This window comes from Marmota marmota, unplaced genomic scaffold (genome assembly GCF_001458135.2).
Source record: "Marmota marmota marmota unplaced genomic scaffold, marMar, whole genome shotgun sequence".
Lineage (NCBI taxonomy): Eukaryota > Metazoa > Chordata > Mammalia > Rodentia > Sciuridae > Marmota > Marmota marmota.
The window spans coordinates 42,780,710-42,803,011 of record NW_025999977.1 but is presented as its reverse complement, the minus strand read 5'-3'; the positions used below and the strand labels follow the sequence as shown (position 1 = coordinate 42,803,011).

Below are 22,302 nucleotides of genomic sequence, written 5' to 3'. Positions count from 1 at the left end.
CTTTTGTGACCATGGATAAGTTATTACGTCTTTTAGGACATGGAGATGCTTACCCTAAATAACTATTATGAATAAAAGTCTTCAATAAACTATAAATAATACAAAAGCATGGGCAGAATTTGTTATTAAATATTACACTTCTATAAATAAAATGTACTTGCTGTAAGTAATTCGATGTTGCTACCATGTACTTTAATGTTCTCTTAGTTGCATGTGTACATGGAAATATAAATAGGAAAAGATATGTAAAACATATAAGAGATTCCATTCTGAAAATTTTATTTATTTATTTATTTATTTGGAGACAGGTCTTGTTGCATTGCCCAAGCTAGTGTTGAAGAGGCTCAAGTGATCCAACTAACTCAGCTGCCTAAGTTAACTGGGACTACAGGAACATACCATTGCACCTAGTAAAATACTGTATTTTTAAAAAGCAGTGGAGTAGGGTTGGGAATGTGGCTCAAGTGGTAGCGCGCTCGCCTGGCATGCGTGCGGCCCAGGTTCGATCCTCAGCACCACATACAAACAAAGATTTTGTGTCCGCCAAATACTAAAAAAATAAATGAATAATTCTCTCTCTCTCTCTCTCTCTCTCTCTCATTCTCTCTTTAAAAAAAAAAAAAAGCAGTGGAGCAGTATAAACTATGTAACTATAAAAGGAAAGAGGTTATTTAGAGTCACCTACCTATTGGAGGTGCCTGGTATCGATCCACTGTTTTTCTTTGTCTTAAATTATATGGTCTATCATTTTCTTCTCCTTCTGCCTCTTCAACTTCTATATCTCCATCTTCCTCTTGAGATTCTAGTTTTCCCCACACAAAAAGGAATAAAAAAGGCACTATTTTAATCCTTAAGAATTGGTCCCACTCTAAAAGTGAATATTTACATTTTATCCATTTCTGCACAGGTGACATTCAAAGTGTCAACATTTTATTATATAGCATAAATCAATATAATTAAAAATCAACCTGGGTAAATGTAAAAAAAAGCTGCTTTTCCTACCAATGATCAATACAGATTTCTGCAAAAATTAAACCAAGGTGATCATATTTGACCTCTTAATTTACATAGGAACTTTTAAACACAAAAAAACAATAGAACATGACTTAAAATTTTTCCAAACTACAGCAAAGCTCAGTCAAAGCACAATTTAAAACCAAATACGATTTGGACTCAAATACCTCTTGGTAATCAAAAAAAAAAAAAAAAATTGGCTTATAAGGTAATCACTGGTATTATAGCCAGAACAAATTTTTTTGGCAGTATAATAATTTGATAGGTCTGTTGACAACAGTTAAGCATGGGTTAGTCACACTTTGGTAGGAAAATGCTGACAGGAACTGGAAGGAAGTATAAAACAGACTTATAGGGTACTGATGATAGTTTAGTTCTTGACATGAGTGGTAACTCACAATAATTCATCTATCCGTACAGTTAAATGAATTATAAAGTACAATAAATTCTAAAAGCCTATTTTTAAAAAAAAATGGTTTGATTATAGTTATGATGTAGCATCTATTTATAGTTTAAAAAGCATAAAGAAAATTTATAGGCATATCATCCCCAAATGCAATATACTTTATGATTAACTTTGTTACCACAAGAATTGTTAATACAACACAATCAAATTAAGGCATAGAAAAATTTTTAAACTTGCCAATAATGCTGAGTGAAGTAGAACAGTAAAACTCCAAAGGACTTTACATTTTACTCATGTCTCTTAAAGTTTATTTCAAGTTTTGAATAATTTTTACTGTTAGGTTGTAGAGAAAATCAGCAAATCAATATTACTTATCTAAGTAATACTATAAAATATTTGTGCCCAAATAAGTTTTCTAAGCCTTCAAAAAATTACTTACTGAAAAAAAAAACTTGCATATAACACATTATTCATTATGAGCAAAAATTCTATATATGGCATATTTACTTTGGAAACTCTACAAATGTATTCAGTTAATGAAAAGGCAAAATCGCATTTAAATCTGTCTCACCTATACTGTTTTTCTCCAAAGGAAGCAATATAGAGGTTCTAGCTGTAACAACAATAATATTTGCTCAATAAGGTACCTTCATTAGAAATATCAACTCTTCAAAAGCAGCTAATGTATTAAACACAGAATTTGAGAAATAAATGTATTCTTCTTCATCTAAGCTACACATACAGTGAAACTAGGAAGATTCCCTTGTAAAGTACTATTAATCTATATCAATAGTACATCAAGTCTCCTGAAATTCATTTCTTCAAAGATCAATATCTGGGGAATTAAACCCTATAGTACACTGCTCAACAATTATAATCCATGGAGTCAATGTGCTTTCTTCATGTACCCAGTTTTAGGCCTAAAATATTCAGTGTGGGTTCTTCATTCAAAACTCAGAAAGGCCTCAGTAAAGAACAATACAGACTACTTCACTAAACAATACAGACTACTTCACTAGTATTAGCAGTTCCACTTTCTCTAAATTTCACCTTTTACTCCTCAGTCTATAACTAACTGAAATCCAAATAACAAAATTTGGAGGCTCTGGAGAGCAAATTAACATTGCAGTTAGAAGGTGTCTAAATACTAAAGAGGCCTCACCTAACAAGCTAATTAACTTATGGCAAATACCACTTCCAATACTAGATCCCACAAGCACTAACCAAGAATTACTAATATATTACATAAATATTTATAATGTAGTTAAAAGCATTTTCCCAAATGAAGGAAATGAAAACCCAGAATACCAACTGAGTTTAAATTACTTCAAATTATAGAATATAGACCTCCCTAGCAATATTTTACAACTATAATTTGTACATAATATTTTTCTTCCCTCCCACCTAAACTTTCTAGTATTTACTTCATAAGGTGCTTTACAAACCTTCTTCTTCACCCTCAGTAGAAACTTCATGATGATTCTGAATCCCATAACTATTTCTTCTTAGTGATTTTCTTCGCCTTTTCACTCTTGAATACATATCCATGTTTTCCTTTTAAAGAGAGAAATCATCAGATATTAACATGGCATTTATTCTTTGCTATAAATAATATCAACCCAATGAAATATGCAAGCTTGATAAAAATTTACTGAGCACCTATTTATAAGGCACAGATTTATGAGGATGGAGATTCCTGAATTTGTAAAGGACAAAATGGAAAAAAAACTTACAAAAAATGAAAAACATACTTTCTCCCTCAAGCAAACTGCACCCTAATAGGAGGCAGTAAGACAAGTAAGGTAATTATAAAATAAAACAAGTTTAATGCTGTAAAGACAGGTAAAGAGTACACCAGAATCCAAAGAATAGAAATTCTTCCTCTTATTAAGGAGTGGAAGGGAGGCAGCATTTGTGAGGAACCTTGAATTAAGTGGTAGGATTACATCAGTCACTAACCAGAAATATTAGCAAGAGTAAAATATATGGAGGAAAATGATTTGTTTGTATTTGGGCGATGATGTGTAAGAAAATAAAGTTGAAGCCAGATTACAAAGGTCAAGGTGTTTTTAATTAACTCAGTGAATAATTCAGAAACCATTAAATGTTCAAAATAGAGCAGTGAGAGAGGTACACTTTAAGATGATTCATCTGGCAAAAGCATAAAGGGTCTTTTAGGAAAGGTTGCAGCAAGAAGAGAATGAAATGAAGAAAGCAAGCAATAAAATTCCAAACTAAGTTGAAAAGAACAATTGTTGATTCAAAAAATCCTACTGTTGTTCATTCTCCCTTCGAATTCCTCATTCATTGCAATTATTAAAAAAAAATGAAAAGATTACTACAGCTAATGTACTCACAAATTCTGTATCTGTCCACATTCGAAGTCGTTCCACTTCTCCTGATCGTCGATTCCGTCGGATGTTAATATTGTCCATTTCTTGTAGTACAGCTTCAGCAGTACTACAATTATATAATAAATCCAAGGTTTAGATAATAGTGAGACCACACACTACATCATACATGTCAAAGTCTATTCAGCAAAGCATAATTAAATCATCTCTGATATGTAGCTATATGATTTAATAACTTTCATAACTAGTTTCAGAAGACAATTTGCATTAAAAAAAAGATGGAACCAGAACATCTTCTATCTTAATGTATTTATTAAAATTTTAATATAAGGCTTTTGTTTATAAGGCTCCAAATAAATAAATCCATAATGCCACTATAAACAACTGATTACCAGAACCACGGGACTGAAAAACAAAAACTAAGTAAAAATCTTTCAACTTGAAGATATTATTAGGAATGTATAGGAAAAAAAATAACAAAAAGGTTTAAACAAAACTGTGGAACCAACCTAGATGCCCTTCAGTAGATGAATGGATTCACAATAGAATACTACTCAGCAATAAAAGGTAATAAAATCATGGCATTTGCAGGTAAATGGATAGAGTTGGAGAAGTAAGGCTAAATAAAGTTAGCCAATCCCAAAAAAACAAATGTCAAATGTTTTCTCTGATATAAGGAGTCGGACTCATAGTGGGGTAGGGAGGGGGAGCATGGGAGGAATAGAGGAACTCTAGATAGGGCAGAGGGGTAGGAGGGGATTAGCAATTAGAGGGGTCAGGGGATTAGCAACGATGAAAGTACATGTATGAAGACATGAATTCGTGTGAACATATTTTATATACAAACAGAGATATGAAAAATTGTGCTCTATATGTGTAATAAGTATTGTAATGCATTCTGCTGTCATGTATTTAAAAAATAAAATCAATTAAAAAAAGGTTTAAAACAGTTAAGATTAACTGGAACTGGTGTTGTGGTTCAATGGTATAGTGCTTGCCTAGCATGTGTGAGGCACTGGGTTCAATTCTCAGCACCACATTTAAATAAATAAAATAAAAATCCATTGACAACTAAGAAATATATTAAAAAAAGATTAACTGAATATATTTTTAGAAATTTTACAGTAGAACACTGGTATCCAAGAAATACATGTTGATATCTTAGCAATTTTTATTTTATATTATAAACACTCTCATAACATTTGCTATGTGCCTAAGTTCTGATCTAAGTGCCTAACAAATAATAACATACGAAAATTTATCTCTATATTATTATTTCCTCTCCTATGAAATGGAGATCATACTAATTGTAAAACTATCTAAAGGCTAAGTAGAGGGCTGGGGATGTGGCTCAAGTGGTAGCGCGCTTGCCTGGCATGCATGCGGCCCAGGTTCGATCCTCAGCACCACATACAAACAAAGATGTTGTGTCCACCGAAAACTAGAAAATAAATATTGGGGAATTCTCTCTCTCTCTCTTTAAAAAAAATAATAATAAAAAAATAAAGGCTAAGTAGAATGATGTACACTATGGTTTAAATGTCTCTCAAAGTTCACGAGTTAAAAAATTAATCCTCAATGCAACAGAAATGAGAGGTAGGACCTTTAAAAGGTAATTAGGTCACTGGGTCACCATATTCATGAATGGATTAAGGTAGTTACTACAACAGTATTAGTTATAAAAGGGAGGAGTTCAGCCCCCTTTCCCCTTGCCCTCTCTTCCCTTCCTCCCCGTTTCTCTTGCATGTTCATGCCATGCCATGCCTCCACCATGTTCTGATGCAGGAAGAAGGCCCTCAAGAGTCTTAGTTAGACTTTCTAGCCCCCAGGATCATGAGAAATAAGTTCCTTTTCTTTATAATTTACCCAGTCTGTTAGCATAGCCAAAAAAAAGGACTAAGACAATATATTTTCTGAGAAGACTAGTTTTGTGAATATAGACGATGAGCTGACAACTGGTGAAACTCACTCAACAGCTAAGTGACTCAATGCTAAGTACTCTGGCTCAAAACATCTTTAATTCAAAATTATGACTAAGCAAAACTACCATTATCTTTTTTCCTCCTAGTGCACAGGACCCAGCCCAGGGTCATGCACATGCTATACAAACACTCTATCACTAAGTTATACCCCCAGCTTTCCATTCACTATCAGTATGAATGAAGCTTAATATTGCTTAATGAAGCTTAATATTGCTTGAAAACTGTCAAAAACACAAATGTGAAATGAGTAATAATCAAAGGACTACAGTATTGAAATTTAAATAAAATTAGTTTTATCATCTATTCACAAGCGCTTGATAAGAAAATTTTAGCTATTATACACATTATATTAAATATACTAACCTTATGAAAACCCTTATAGTCACTACCAGCCTTTGTTAATTCAGATTAAGTTTTAAAAGAATTGTGTTTATTGCAGAGGGTGTTTAAATTACTTTTCTAAAAACAACAGGCTTAAAAATCAAATAATTAAATAAAATTGCTTACTGCATAAACATTCATACCTATTTACTAGTTGATCAAACAGCAAACTCTGGTTCACACTTTCAAATCTGTTTTTCCTGGAACGACAACTTTTTCTGACTTCCATGTCACCATTTATACAAGAAAGATCCCCATCTCCTCCCTTCTTTTCCCCTCGAAGGGGATGGCTTCGAAGGGCTACAAGAAGAGAGAGATTTCCATTTCAAAGTACAAAATTCAAAAGGAAGAAAATTAAAAAATATTTAACAATTACTTTTAAAAGACTACAAAAGTTGAACTCTTAAAAGGCTTTAATACTCAATAATCTAAATTTTCTTATAACTTCTATAATCAATCAAAATATTTTAATTATTTCAGTTATACCGATTTTTCAAAATTCAATGATTATGTACATTTTCGCTATGACTGAAATTCAGGTCACTTCCAACTATATAGGAGCACAGTATTAAATTGCTCTCTTCTTCCCCACTTTAATGCTTAAATCTAACACCATTATAAAAATTTCAATACCAACCAGTTTCACAACAGAATACTCACATAAGCTACTATGTCCGTTTGGTAACGTAGCACCAGGCTGAGAAGTTAACCTAGAACACAATTATATTTAATATGCAAACACATCAACATTTGTTTAGATAAACAAGAAATTCAATATTGATGGAATTATTTTATAATCTTTAAAATGTTAGTGATATATTATGCTTTACAGTAAGATAACATTTTTTACTGAGATTGACAGCATACCAACTAATAACATACTAGCTAAGAGTCATTTAATTATTTCAAGAAAAGTTTTTCTCTTTAATAACTTTATTTTAATTATTTATTTATTTATTTATTTTTATGTGGTGCTGAGGATCGAACCCAGGGCCTTGCATGTACAAGACGAGCGCTCTACTGCTGAGTCACGACCCTAGCCCTCAAAAAAAGTTTTAATAAAAGATTATAAACTGAATTTACTGTGTTGTCAACACTATGAATTAAAATTCCAGTGAAAAGGCTTAGCTTAACATGCAGCACAGACTCAACTGAACCTGTAGGTAACCGTGACAACTAATAACGATTGACTCTGGTTGACAAAATACATTCCAAATTATAACAAATTTATTCAAACTGTAAGGGAAAAAAGTACTTGAACACCAATATCATTTATTAATTTCTTTGAAATATTTTATTACACATTTTAAACTGACAAATGAAAACTTTGCTGACTTCTCAGAAATGTCATTTTACAATTCTCCTGTTTCAGGAGAGGAAGAGAAAAATGCCATTAGAAAGAAACTAAAAAGGTCATCAAAAAACATGAGAGCTTAAGTAGTCACAGTATTCTCAGTATAATCAGAGATTTTAAAAACAAAAACTAAGTTGGTACATAATAAAAGAGCTGTCAATGCAAACTAAAATAGTTTTGAAATACAATTTTTTTAAGATAAAAAACAAGGGAAAAACATTAAACAGCAAATATATACATATGACTTTTTTCTAATCTATATGGTTCATGTAAATTTTTATTTAAAATATTCGAACATTTTTGGTTGTTACTCTAGCACTCTTCATTTTCAATTGTAAATATATATCATAATAATACCCCTGGGACAGCAAAGGTTATAACCAACATGAATATCAGGTATAAACAAAAATGCAGACAAGTATGCATTTCTTCAGGCTGTCAAAAAACAAACACAGGGTGCTGGGGTTGTGGCTCAGTGGTAGAGCACTCACCTAGCATGTGCAAGCACTGGATTCGATCCTCAGAACCCCATAAAATAAACAAACAAAATAAAGGTATTGTGTCCAACTACAAGTAAAACACACACACACACACACACACATACACACACACACGGCTGGGGTTGTGGCTCAGTGGTAGAGCACTTGCCTAGCATGCATGAGAGACTGGGTTCTTTCCCCAGCACCACATAAAAAAACTAAATAAACAAAATTAAGGTATTGTGTCCATCTACAACTAAAAATATTAAAATACACACACACAAATAAAATAAAAGAAAAAAACCTTCCAATCCCCTTTTCTCCCTGGAATACAAAATCTTGTCCTAATATACCACCTTTTATGTGTAACTATAAAGTAATTAATGTAATATGTATATTCTAACAATGTTGCTATTGCACAATGCATTTCTGGAATTCTCTAGAACCCTCGTAAGATCCACTTAAAACCACATAGAAAAATCAATGTTATTACTTCATAAATACTTTTTGGCTTTAGAACCAATATAACATTAACTCAGTTTATTCAGAAATTATCAGTTTATTCAGAAGTCTTGGTGCCAAGTGAATTTTGGCTGGACACAAGGACAAATAGTTGATATTTTAGATCACTTAAATTATTCAAAACAATAAAACGCAGACCTTAAAATCATTCCACAAAAGAAACCTAAAAATTTTTCTGAACAATGGCAACATCATTGGGATAAGAAGCAAAGTAAGATTTTTTTGCTGCTCTAAAGAAGACAATGCATACTTTGGTAATTTTTGTTGCTAATAAAAGATTAGCTTTTAAAAAACAAAGCTTATTCAGGCATGGTGGGACATGCCCATAATCCCATCTATGTGGGAAACTAAGGCAGGATAATTGCAAATTAGAGGCCATCCTAAGCACTCAGGGAGACCTTGACTCAAAACAAAAAAAAATTTAAATGGCTGGAGACATAGCTGAATCTTTGCCTGGCATGTGCAAGATCCTGGGTTCCATTTCTGACTTGGGGGAAAGGGGGCTCGTTCCTCATGCTATTCAACCAACTACTACTTCTCTGTTATTTCTCCTTTATCATTTCTCTTTATAAAAAGGAGAAACAAAGAAGGAAAAAGGACATGAAATACTTGGATAATATAACAAGGGAAATACTGAGATTTTAAAGAGTTGACCTGCCAAGAAATAATGTATGAGCCTAAAAAGTCTTTAAACATCAATGTTCTCAAAAGCTAATCACTAAAAATATGATCAGGGATTTGGGGTGTAGACTGTGATAGGGCATACACAAGACCTTATATTCCATTCACAGCATGGCAATCAAGTAGGGTCATTGCTTAAACAAATCTTCCATAGATTATTTATGATACAAAGGTTCCTTTGTTTATTTTTTAAAGTGGAGGTTGGTAGAGAATTTTTTTCCCCAATATCTGTTTCTCAGTTTTTCTTTTTCTACCCGCCCCACCACCCATGGGTGTATGATGTGGTGGGGATCTAATCCAAGATTTCACGCATGCTTAGCAATCACTTTACCTGTAAGCTTTCCCCCCAGCCCTACTAAATTTTTAATTGAAGACAGTTTTGCCCTTCATTAGATGATTATTATATTAGTATTTTCTACAGCTTTAAACAATCTGAGTGCACACCAACACAATACTACTCATTAATGCCAGGTGTAGCGTACACATCAATAATCCCAGAGGATCGGGAGGCTGAGGCAGGAGAATCCCAAATTCAAACACAGCTTCAGCAACTTAGCGAACCCCTAATTATCTTAGTGAGACCTTGTCTCAAAATAAAGAATAAAAAAAGCTGGGAATGTGGTTCAGTGGTTAAGTGCCCCTAAATTCAATCTCTGGTACCAAAAAAAAAATTACTAGCTCAAGGCTGAGGCAAGAGGATCACAAGTTTGAAATTAGCCTAGGTAGTTTAGCAAGACCTTGTTTCAAAATAAAAACAAAGGGGCTGGGGTTGTGGCTCAGTGGTAAAGCGCTTGCCTAACATGTGCAAGGCCCTGGGTTCGATCTTTAGCACAACATAAAATAAATAAATAAAATAAAGATATTGTGTTCAATACAACTAAAAAATAAATATATATTTTAAAAAAGAGTTGGACATAACTCAGTGGTAGAGCGCTTGTATAGCAAGCAGGAAGTCCTGGGTTCAATCCCTAATACCACCAACAAAAATTTCATTACTGGCTGGGGGCATAGGTCTACAGCAAAATGTGTGAAGCCCTACTTTAAATCCCCACCACCAAAAGAAAAAAATACGTCATTTCTTATTTTCCTTTTCTCATATAAAGCCAAGGCAATTAGTGATTTGTGAGGGTTATAAACCCTGATTCATAAAAAGTCCCAGTTCTGACAGAACATACACAGCCACTACCACCTCTCAATTCTAATGTGCCTCAGCAGACTGACATAGTGGTCACTGCTGCCAAATCTCACTACTCCCTCATCACCTTACCACAAAAGGAAATTTTCAGGCATGCTATAATTGTTCTGTTAGTCTCATTAAATATTTAATTTTGTCTATCGTAAGAGTATGTTATTCTGTTATTCTAGAGACATCATTCTCTAGGCCTCCTCTCCTAAAACCATCACCACCACACTCACTCACACACTACACACGCAGGCCCCAGATTAAATAAATGTCTGAACAGCTAGGCAAGGTGATGCACACCTGTTATACCAGCTGTTCTGAAGGCAGAGGTAAGAACATTTCGAATTCAAGGTCAGCTTCAGCAATTTAGTAAGACCCTGTTTCAAAACAAAAACTAAAAAGGACTGGGACTATAGCTCAGTGGTAAAAAGCCCCTAGGTTCAATCCGTACCAAAAAAAAAAAGGAAAAAGGAAACTCAAAAACTCTACATCCACTTTATCTTCATCCAATTACCTATCTCTAAAAAGAAAACTTATTTCAACAATTAAGAGTAATTTCTTTAGGGCTGTGGCTGGGGCTCAGCTGTAGCACACTTGGCCTGGCTTGTGTGAGGCACTGGGTTCAATTCTCAGCACCACATATAAATAAATAAAATTAAGGTCTATCAAGAACTAAAAAAAAAATTTTTTTTAAGAATAATTTCTTTAAAGAAGTTAGCTGTCTTTGCAAACTTCTTTAGGATTCATTGCTTCTCTAGGATGATAAAATTCCTGCCCATATTCAATTTCCCTGTAAATGAATCATTATTCCTAACGAATTATTTTTCTAAAAGGACTTAAATAATTTTACCTTACATACTCAGAGAGCTGGGTTACCAAAATAAAGAAATCAAAAATTTCAAGTTCATTACATAAAAACAAATCCTAGGGCTAGGGATGTAGCTCAAGCAGTAACGCGCTTGCCTGGCATGCGCGGGGCGCTGGGTTCCATCCTCAGCACCACATAAAATAAAGATGTTGTGTCCGCCGAAAACTGAAAAATAAATATGAAAAAATTCTCTCTCTCTCTCTTTAAAAAAAAAAAAAAATCCAAGACTTTTTAATAAATCCTGATGTTATATTTATCTACAAAAATCTATAATCCTGATTTTTGTATTATCTCAAAATCTAAAATATTTTTAACTACAAGTCTTTCTTGAAATTCAATTGTGTTGAATGCAATAAGTCAAATAATATTTTCTTTTCAGGCCATCCAAAACATCAAAAGGGGGCTGGGGATGTGGCTCAAGTGGTAGTGCGCTTGCCTGGCATGCGTGCGGCCCGGGTTCGATCCTCAGCACCACATACAAACAAAGATGTTGTGTTTTAGTTTTATGTTTAGTTTTCCACCGAAAACTAAAAAATAAATACTAAAAATTCTCTCTCTCTCTCTCTCAAAAAAAAAAAAAAAAAAAAGGGATAATCTTTTTAAAAAATAAAATAAATAAAAATAAATAAAACATCAAAACAGGGCAGCACTATTCATATTCCTAGATCAAGCAACTAAAAACACTTCTTAGGGGGCTGGGGCTGTAGCTCAGTGGCAGAGTGCTTGCCTAGCATGTGTGAGGCACTGGATTCAATCCTCAGCACCACATAAAATAAAGGTATTACGTCATCTATGACTAAAAAAAAATTTTTTTAAAAATAAAGATTTAAAAAAAAATAAAAACACTTCTTAAATTGTGCAAACTGTAAACAATAATTTTTCTACCAAAACAAAAACAACAAATTAATTAGTATTCATTATTTAAGCTTTTTATGGAAATATACTTAGTACTTTTTTAAAAGCACTTAGCTTGGTAGTATATGCCTGTAACCCCAGGAGGCAAAGATAGGAGGATCGCAAGTTTGAGGCCAGCCTCAGCACCTTAGAAAGGCCCTAAGCCACTTAATAAAACCCCATCTCAAAATGGGGGTTGGGGGACACTGGGAATGTAGCTCAGTGGTAAAGCCCTCCTGGGTTCCATCCCCAGTACCACTGGGGGGAAAAAAAAAAAAGGAATATCAAACTGTAAGACACCTAAATGGAAATATAACTATCCTTCCAATATATTTTGAAGATTTTTCATATGAAAGAACATGATCCAAATCATTACATAAAGCCTTTTTGGACAGATAGGCTGTGAAAAATATAGCACATTGGATATGTACAACTGAATAAATATTAACGCTAATATTAACATTAGTAAAAAAAATTATTAAAAATGTTTTTCTAGAAAAAACCTGACTCATTCATTTTATAAATGCAGAATACAGATTACAACAGATAGGTTAAGTATAAAGTATAATTAAATGGCAGTACTCTTTTTCTAAGAGACAGGGTCTCACTATGTTAACTCCTGGGCTCAAGGGATCCTCTCCTGCCTCAGACTCCTGAGGAAAATTTTAAAAAGTTAAAAGTAATATCTTTTATAGAACATACTGTTTTAAATATAAATCCTTAGAGAGTTTATGTACATAGCCCATCAAAGTCTGTATAACACCAAGATTTTGATTAAAGAGTAACAGTATTTAGGGCTGGGGTTGTGGCTCAATGGTAGAACACTTGCCTGGCACATGTGAGGCACTGGGTTCAATACTCAGCACCACATATAAATAAATAAATAAATAAATAAATAAATAAATAAATAAATAAAATTATGTCCACCTACAACTAAAAAAATATTTTTTAAAAAAAGAGCAACAGTATCCAGAATTTACCTCCATTTATGAAATTAAAATACCTTTAAACGCTTGAAAAAGAATGAAAACAAAGGACTTCCCTTTAGTTTGTTCTCTGCATATCATCAGCAATTGTACATCAAAGACTTTGGAAAAGAAGCAACAGCTAAAGATTTATAGTTCAATATTAAAATCTTTTCTGTTTGTGTGCACACCTATCCAACCTACATTAAGTTATTACCATTTACTTTGAAACAGAGCAAAATTAAGTTCTTCTAATACATATTGAACCAAACACAAAGCAAATTCAATTGAAAACAAGATAATGCATGAAAAAGATTTTTTTTTATAATAACTGAAATCTCATTACATTATAGTATATCAATTCAAGTAGAACATTCAATAATCTTAGGGGAGATTTGATTTATTTTCCATTAAAAAATATAAATCTAGGGGCTGGGGATGTGGCTCAAGCGGTAGCGCGCTCGCCTGGCATGCGTGCGGCACTGGGCTCGATTCTCAGCACAACATATTAAAAAAATAAAGATCTATCGCCGAAAACCAAAAAATATTTTTAAAAATAAATAAATAAATAAAACTAGGTTTATTAAGCTAGTCATAAATTTTAAGGACTATAAATATGAATGCCCATTCAAGATCCATTAAAATCCTTATTCTTTTAGTAATAATAGTTTCTATTACACACTATATATCTTTATAACACATATACCTTTTACAGAACATTTGGAGAAAATAAATTTACAGACAAAAAATTATAAAATTAGCTTAATTTATATCTACAAGTATTTAAGATACTAGTTGACTTAGAAGTTAAGAAATTAGCATTAACATCAACTCTGAATCACATCAAATAATTCATGAAAAAACAACGAATAAATCCTCCCTTCTCACCTGGTCTGTCCAGTTGTTATGTTCCATTCTTCTCGCTGACCAGTACTTCGCGATTTCGATTTGTCTTTGCAAACAGAATCTGGTTGTTTCAAAGTGCGTTTGGCTGGAGGAGATACGTGGCTATCACTTAAACTCCCATCAACTTCAGCTTTCTGAAAAAGATCATTAAAAATTTATTTATTACTCCTATTAAGAAACAAAATACTTACTATTCTTGGATAATTAAGGAGAGTACTTTTTTCAACCAGTATGTATTGACCAAATCATACTACAAATATAGAAAATATAATTATTTATAAATATAGAAACAAGAAAGGAAGGAAGATTAAAATTATAGCTAGAGGCCAGGTATGGTGGCAAACACCTATAATTCCAGCAGCTCAGAAGGCTGAGGCAGGAGGATCATGAGTTCAAAGTCAGCTTCAGGAAGACTGAGGCCCTAAGCAACTCAATAAGACTCTGTCTCTAAATAGCTGGGGGTGTGGCTCATGGTCAATGCCCCCAAGTTCAATCCCTGGTATCCCCCCCCCAAAAAAAAATTATAGCTAGAAAAACATATTTCATTTATTGGTTTTAATTTGAATAAGTTTCAAGAAAAGGTGTATGACTGCTTGGGATACTTACATATCTTTCTATAAGATAATGCTTCAAATGTCCTAAAAACTCTGGTGTACACTTCCCAAAATATGGGACAATTTATATTACTATTTATATTACTAATTTATATACATTATATTTATATTTTACATTATATTTATATATTTTACATTATATTTATATTATTTATTTATATTTATATACATTATATTATATTATTATATTACATTTATATAAATTATAATACAATTTATATTACTAATCCTCACAATCAGGAAATCAACACTGGTGTAACGTAAAGCCAATCCACAAACATTCAAATTTTACCAAGTGTCTCAACAATGTCTCTCTGATCCAAGATCCTATCCAGGAACATATATTGCATTTAGCTACCAGATCTTCCCTCCCCTGTACCCTGGAACAGTATTTCAGTCTTGCCCTATCTGTCTTTCATGTCTTGACTGTAAAAGTACAGACCTCTCATTTTCTAAGACAACCCTTCTCTCTGGGTCTAGCTGATGTTCTTCATAATCAGATTTAGGGTACACATTTTGGAAAGAATATATGGAAATAATGCTTTGCATACTATATCCTTCCCATCACTAAGGATGTTAGCCATGATGGCCTGGTCAAGTTGGTATCTGTCAAGTTTCTACAATGTAAAGTTACTATTTTCCCCTTTTTATCTGGTTAGATATTATTCTGATAACTCACCAATATTCTGTTCCTGACCAAATCTCTCCCACTAACTGGGTGGCAACATACTTTATATATAAACAGAGATATGAAAAATAGTAGTATATATGTGTAATAAAAATTGTAATGCAAAAAAAAACAAAGTACACATATAAAGGCATGAATTGGCGTGAACATACTCTATATACAAAGATATGAAAAATGAACTTTGTATGTGTAATAAGATTTGTAATGCATTCCGCTGTCACGTATTTAAAAAAATAAAATCAATAAAACTAAAAAAAAATAAAATAAAAAAGGCTTGGGTGTAGCTCAGTGGCTGGTAGAGCAATCCTAGGTAAATTCCCAGTACAAAAAAAAAAAAGAAGGAAAGCAGGGAGACAATTAGAAATTCAAACAGCAAGGCAGGAGGTGCACGCCAGTCATCCCAGCCACTCTGGAGGCTGAGTTGAGGCCAGCCCCAGCAATTTAGTAAAGCCCTATGCAACTTAGTGAGATCTCAAAAAGGGCTGGGATCAAACTCAGAAGGTTAAGGGTCCTGTGTTTTCTTTCATATAGGGAAGCTAGAGAGGAAAAAGAAAAAGAAAGGTGGAAGTTGATCTCCTAAAAATCAAAGGGAGAGCAGCAGAGGAAAAGAACAAAGGGATTGAAGGTAAGGAGGGAAGGGGAAGATGCTGGGGAGTGACACTGATCAAGTTATATTGTTACATTGTGTGCATGTACAAATATGTAACAAGTCCCATCAATATGTACAACTATAATGCACCAATAAAAAAAAGTGGGGAAAAAAACAGCGTGGCTAATGTTAATGAATGAATAAAGATTCTGAAAGGCAAAAAAAAATATGGGGCTGGGTATGTTGCTCAATAGTTAAGCACCCCTGACTTTCAATGTCAAGTACCAAAAAAAAAAAAAAAAAAGAAATTTCTAAATTATGTAATAATACTTTATTAATAAAAGACTTTTTTATGATATAATTCTCTAGGCCTTTGCTTTCTCCAACACCATCCTTTAAGAGAGTAAATACTAAAGCTCGAGGTAAGTGAACTAGTTCAAGGTCTAGCCCACATAACTAACAAATGACTGACCAAAAAAGCCCCTAGAACTTTGGCCCTTTTGTTTCCAGTGCAGTTTTCTTTATACTATCTCAGATACTCTACCCTAGGATATTTATAGTCTCCCAAGGTTATGTGCCTTAAAGCTGACCTAATACAACTACTCATCCTAGACATTCTTTACTCCAAATATGCCCAATGGCATGGGCATCATCTGCCTTGTAGCTCATTAGAAATGCAGAATCTTAGAGCCGGGCTCCGTGGCACGTGCCTATAATCCCAGTGGCTTGGGAGGCTGAGACAGGAGAATCCCAAATTCAATGCCAGCCTTAGGAATGGCAAGGCACTAAGCAACTCTAAATCAAATACAAAATAGGGCTCTAAATCAAATACAAAATAGGGCTGGGGATGTGGCTCAGTGGTCGAGTACCCCTGAGTTCAATCCCCAGTACCAAAAAAAAGCTACACAGAAATGCAGAATCTTAGGCTCCACACCTGGCCCTACTGAATCTGAAACCATTTTAACCAGATCCACAGGTGCTCCATGTGCACATTAGGCTTTGAAAATCATTATTATATAACATACTCAAAACTTAGTCACTGAGAAAACAACATCATGTATTCTAAGCTAAGGTATATTTGTGAATAAGAAATTAATATATATAAACTACTTTAGATCTCCATCTACTTATTTATTATGGAATGCTTGGGATTGAAACCAGGGACTAGTGCATGTTGGTCAAGTGTTCTACCATTCAGCTGCACCTACATCCGCTCCTTTGCCAATTTAGATACTCCAAGCCAACATTATTCCTTCTAATAAAATCACTTCAAGACCATCTCTTCAATACCATTCTTTCATGAAACCATCCTGAAGAATCAAACCTAAATTGATGCTTTCCCCCTATTAGCTACAATATTTATATATAATTATTTCCACAAACTTATCTGATCAAGCTCTTGTTTTCATAGTTCATCTGCAAGTACTGCAGTTTCCCAAACATACTATGGAAACAAATATTATATACTATGGAATTGAACACAAAACAAAATAGTAAAATATTTGATGCCCAGCAATTTTTAAAACATTCTCAGTATGTAAGTCTTTGGACATCAAGTTCTATTCAGGAGTCAGTCTCAAACTGTTGTCTATATAATTATCTGAATTAGAAATCACCTGTATTAGTCATCACAGCAGTATAACCTGCTGAACTAGAATCTCTGGATGTAGAACATTTTAATGAGGGCCTCCAAACGATGCTTAAGCACAAATTTGAGAACCACAGGGAAACAACATAGTTTAAGCATGATATGAGGTACATCATCCTAACTGCTGCACTGTACTGGCATATTTACTGCTCTTATTATGAGAGGGTTTCACACCTTACTTGGCTCTATGACAGAGACCTAGGAATGAATTGCATTACAAAAAGCTCCTTCTCTCCAAAGAAATCTAGGGATTTCAGTAAAGCAAATAACCAAGTTGCAAATAGTTACAAAAATAGTTACTTCTGCACTACTTAATTAACTTCAACATTGGGGAAAGCTTTAATCTACACCTGATAATAACAATTCACCTTTAATAGGATGATCAAAATGCTCAACCTTAATTTTTTCATCCTCAAAGCACTTTACTAGCTAATTATAACATAACTCTTCCTTTGAGGGAAGGCGTTACTAGTTTCATGACAAAGATATTTCAAAAAGATTATGCAAGCTACCCACAGCCATTTAGTAACCTGTGTCAAAGTTATAACAATTCATAAGTAGGAAAGGTATCTAAAACCAAGGGAATCATTTCATTTAACAAACATTTATTGAGAACCTACTTGACCCTAAACAGTTATAATAATAATAGTTAATAATAAATTATATAAAATTCTGTTAGCCAAAAATGAGAAACGACAACTACTAGTAGAGACAAAGACATCATAATGATGTGGAATTTAAAATGATTATGTAGAGGGCTGGGGTTGTGGCTTAGTGGTAGAGCACTTGCCTAGCACATGTGAGGCACTGGGTTGGATCCTCAACACCACATAAAATAAATGTATTGTGTCCATCTATAACTAAAAAATATTTATTAAAAAAAAAAGAAAATGTAGAGTTTTCTATGGAAATGGAAAAACATTTTGTAACAATTTAATAATAGAACACATAAAATAGTAGAGCATGATTCAAGGAAGACATAATAATAGTAAAAATCATCAAATGCTACAAGAGGTAAAAGTACAATGAAAGGATATAATAATTCCAATTTAATGTTTGTCCTCAACTTTCATTTTCTGAAATAGATCATTTTTCTCCAATATGGAAAAATAATTTTCTCAAGTCTAAGTGTCTCTTAAGGCATACTTTTCAGCTACCACAAATATTGACCACTATTCTGCCACAAATCTTGAGATGTCTATCAGGTTGTGGGAAATGAAGCTCAGAGATGAAATCAGATAGAGATGGACATGAAACAAGATAACAAAAGAAACGATCTCAGGTAATACACAGAATAAAAAAGAACACGGGGGTAGAAGTCAAAACCTTAAAAAAAATACCTACATTAAAGGAATGTGCAAAGAATCTATCATAGAAACCAGAGAAAAATATAATGTCTCACTAAAACAGCAGGGAGAGAAGGGCATGGTGATGCATGCCTGTAATCCCAGCAACTGGGAGACCAGACTGAGGCAAAAAGATAGAAGAAGTTCAAGGTCAGCCTCAGCAATTTAAAAAAAACCTCTCAGCAACTTAGTGAGACCCATCTCAAAATAAAAAATAAAGAACTTAACAGAATCTGATAATTAGGGTACTCGTAATTAGGAGGGCACTGTTCCCTCTAAGAGGGCAATTTTTTCAAAAAGCTGGGTGAATAGTGAGAAAGTACAGGTAATAACTGTAGATAGAGAGAGTCTTAGAAATATCAGAATTAAGTGAGAAATAAAAGTTTAGTTAGAGAAGATAATGCTATGTGAAGTTAGCCAATCCCAAAAAAACAAATGCGGGGAATGTTTTCTCTGATATAAGCAAGCGGATTCATAGTGGGATAGGGAGGGGGAGCAAGGAACTCTAGATAAGGAGAGGGGTGGGAAAGGAAGGGAGGGGACATGGAGTGGAATGTGATGGTCATTACTATCCAAAGTACACGTATGAAGACACGAATTGGTGTGAATATACATTGTATACAACCAGAGATATGAAAAATTGTGCTCCGTATGTGTAATAAGAGTTGTAATGTATTCCACTGTCATATATAAATAAATAAATACAGAATTTAAAAAAAAAAAAGGTTTAAAGGGCTGGGGATGTGGCTCAAGCGGTAGCGCGCTCCCCTNAATGGTACATGCCTGTAATCCCAGCAGCTCTAGAAGCTAAGACAGGAGGATCCTGAGTTCAAAGCCAGCCTCAGCAATGGTGAGGCGCTAAGCAACACAGTGAGACCCTGGTACTAAAAAAAAAAAAAAAGAAAAGAAAAGAATAAGCTGGGCACAGTGGCACACACCTGTAAACTCAGCAGCTCTGGAGGATAAGGCAAGAGGATCCCAGGGGCACTTTACCACTGATCAGTATATCCAAGTTGTTTTTTTTTTTTTAAACAGAGTCTCACTAAGTTTCTTAGGGTCTTGCCTCTGAAAAGACAACCTCAACAATTTAGGCCCTAAGCAACTTAGTGAGACCCTCTCTCAAAATAAAAAATAAAAAGGGTTAGGGATGCGGCTCAGTGGTAGAGCACCACTGGTTTCACTCCCCAATACCAATAAATAAATAAATAAATAGATAGATAGATAGATAGATAGATAGATAAATTTTAACTGATGAGAGAAAATCTGCAAAGATACAAAAATGAGAGGGAAAAAAAAAAAAACAGAATAGGAACATTTTCCCCAAAGTTACATCAGAAAGTGTATGGGTGCAATCAATCTTTTCCAATTTCCTTAATAAGACAGTCTTTTTGTCTTTAAAAAAAAAAAAAAAAAGTACTCCAGCTTTCACGAGAAAGCTCAGAAGTGTAGTGGATTTCTTTTTCTTTCATTTATAAAAAGAATGCACAGAGGTAGTGGTTGCCATGACAGCAGAAAAGAAAACTTTGACCAACACTATTCTACAAAGTCCTGAAACTTCAAGCACACAAAATGTCCTGAGTTTTCCTCAAATATCCCAAGAGCAAGGCTTACTAATTTAGTATTTCTAAATAATCCTAGGAAACATAGGCACAGAGAATTAAACCTGTAATTCCAGTGACTAGGGAGGCTGAGGCAGGAGGATTATAAATTCAAGGCCAGCCTCAGCAATTTAGCAAGACCTAGCAAGACTGTCTCAAAAAAAAAAAAAGGCTTGGAAATGCAAGTCAGTGGTAAAGTGCCCTGGGTTCAATCCTCAGTATCAAAACAAAAACAAAACCCAGCCAGCCTATGATAATCTAAAATACAGTTTTCTTCCAGATAAAATTTTCTGGAAGGTAGTTTTGTTCTTAACTTGAAAATGTTACTTACTTAAAATGAAAAAGAGACATGAATCCTGAAAACTGCTACTGACTTGGAAGTAAGAACCAATCCCATACTGCAGCACCATCCCTGACTCAGAAACTACCTCTTAAGACAGAAGAATCACGTGAGGCTGTGTAAATAACAAATACTATACCCACCACCGCCTGACAGTAGATAACCGTCTCAAGAAGAGATACTTATTAGGCTTTGTAGGAGTAATATAATTTTATAAATTTATTAATTATCTTCAGTGATTAATTTCTTCCACAAATAACATTTATTAAGCACCTATTTTTGTGATACTAAAGATATCCAGTGATTGGGCAACCATAATCATATTAAAATTTAAACCAGCGATAATAGTATATTTTTAAATTTTTTTAATTTTTAGTTGTAGACAAACACAATGTCTTTTTTTTTTTAATTAATTTATTTATTTTTATGTGATGTTGAGGACCAAACCCAGGGCCTCACATGTGCTAGGCAAGCACTCTGCCACTGAGCCACAACACCAGCCCCATAGTATATTAAAATTTAACAGTGCTGAAGCCAGGCATGGTGGTGGTTCATGCCTGTAATTCCAGCTACTTAAGGCTGAGGCAGGAGGACTGCAAGTTGGAGGCCAGCCTCAGCAACTTAGTGAGATCCTGCCTCAAAAATAAATAAATAGATAAATAGATAAGAGGAGGAGACCGGAGCTCACCATGCAAGGCCTGGGTGTGATCTCCAGTATACTAAAAAAAAAAAAACAAAACAGTGCTAACCATACAGGAAAATGGAAAACAAATTTATTTAGCCTCATTGTAGAACAACTCTTTGACTCAAAAACCTCACTTTACCTGAAAGAGAAAGACATGTAGCAGGTCATTTCCTGCTACACTGTTTACTATGTCAAAAACATAAAGACAATCTGTGTACCAATAAAGGTTAAATAAATAATGATGTAATGATACAATGAAATATTAGAAAACCCTTAAGGATAAACTTATGAAAGAATGTACATGATAGTAGAAAATCAACTATCAGTAATAGCATATTTCTGGGTCAGTGGCCCATGCCTGTAAATCCAGCTAACTTAAGAGGCTGAAGGAGAAAATCTCGAGTTTGAAGCCAACTTGGGCAACACAGCAAGACCCTGACTTGAAAATAGAAATATCATATAGAATTTGATTCCTTATCTGTTTAAAAGTACACATATAAACAACCCTTACACACATGTGCAATGGTCTGGAAGGAAATATCCAGCTTTAACAGTGGTTACCTCTAAAAACAATGAACTAGAAGAACTGGAGCAGGGAAAGGCTTTTCCTCTTCCTCTTGTGCATTGCCATACTTCCCAACATTTAAATAAAAACAAAATATTTTGCTACACAGCTGCGGTGAAGGGTCTTACATACTCTTATCTTCAGTGCATGGCACAGAGTAGTTACTAGATTATAGCAATTTAAAACACCACTTCCGGGCTGGGGATGTGGCTTAAGCGGTAGCTCGCTCGCCTGGCATGCGAG

At 34.0% G+C, this 22,302-nt stretch overlaps 1 protein-coding gene across 4 annotated transcripts in view; it reads right to left on the bottom strand.

The window, feature by feature from the left end:
* The window catches only part of Atad2b (ATPase family AAA domain containing 2B), a 126,778-nt gene extending 105,498 nt beyond the window's left edge, over positions 1-21,280 (bottom strand). For 3 of the 4 annotated variants that reach the window (XR_007348167.1, XM_048804752.1, XM_048804753.1), the window contains exons 1-7: positions 13,969-14,055; positions 6,795-6,844; positions 6,278-6,434; positions 3,778-3,880; positions 2,866-2,974; positions 1,992-2,033; positions 686-802 (exon numbers count right to left, since the gene is read on the bottom strand). Coding sequence is in view for 3 of the 4 variants with exons in the window: in XM_048804752.1 (XP_048660709.1) it covers positions 686-802; positions 1,992-2,033; positions 2,866-2,974; positions 3,778-3,880; positions 6,278-6,363 (457 nt within the window). In the remaining variant the exon portion in view is untranslated. Of the gene's footprint in view, positions 1-685; positions 803-1,991; positions 2,034-2,865; positions 2,975-3,777; positions 3,881-6,277; positions 6,435-6,794; positions 6,845-13,968; positions 14,121-21,256 lie in introns of those variants that run through there. The other variant, XM_048804754.1, reaches the window with a different exon arrangement.
* Positions 21,281-22,302: the final 1,022 nt, after the last annotated feature.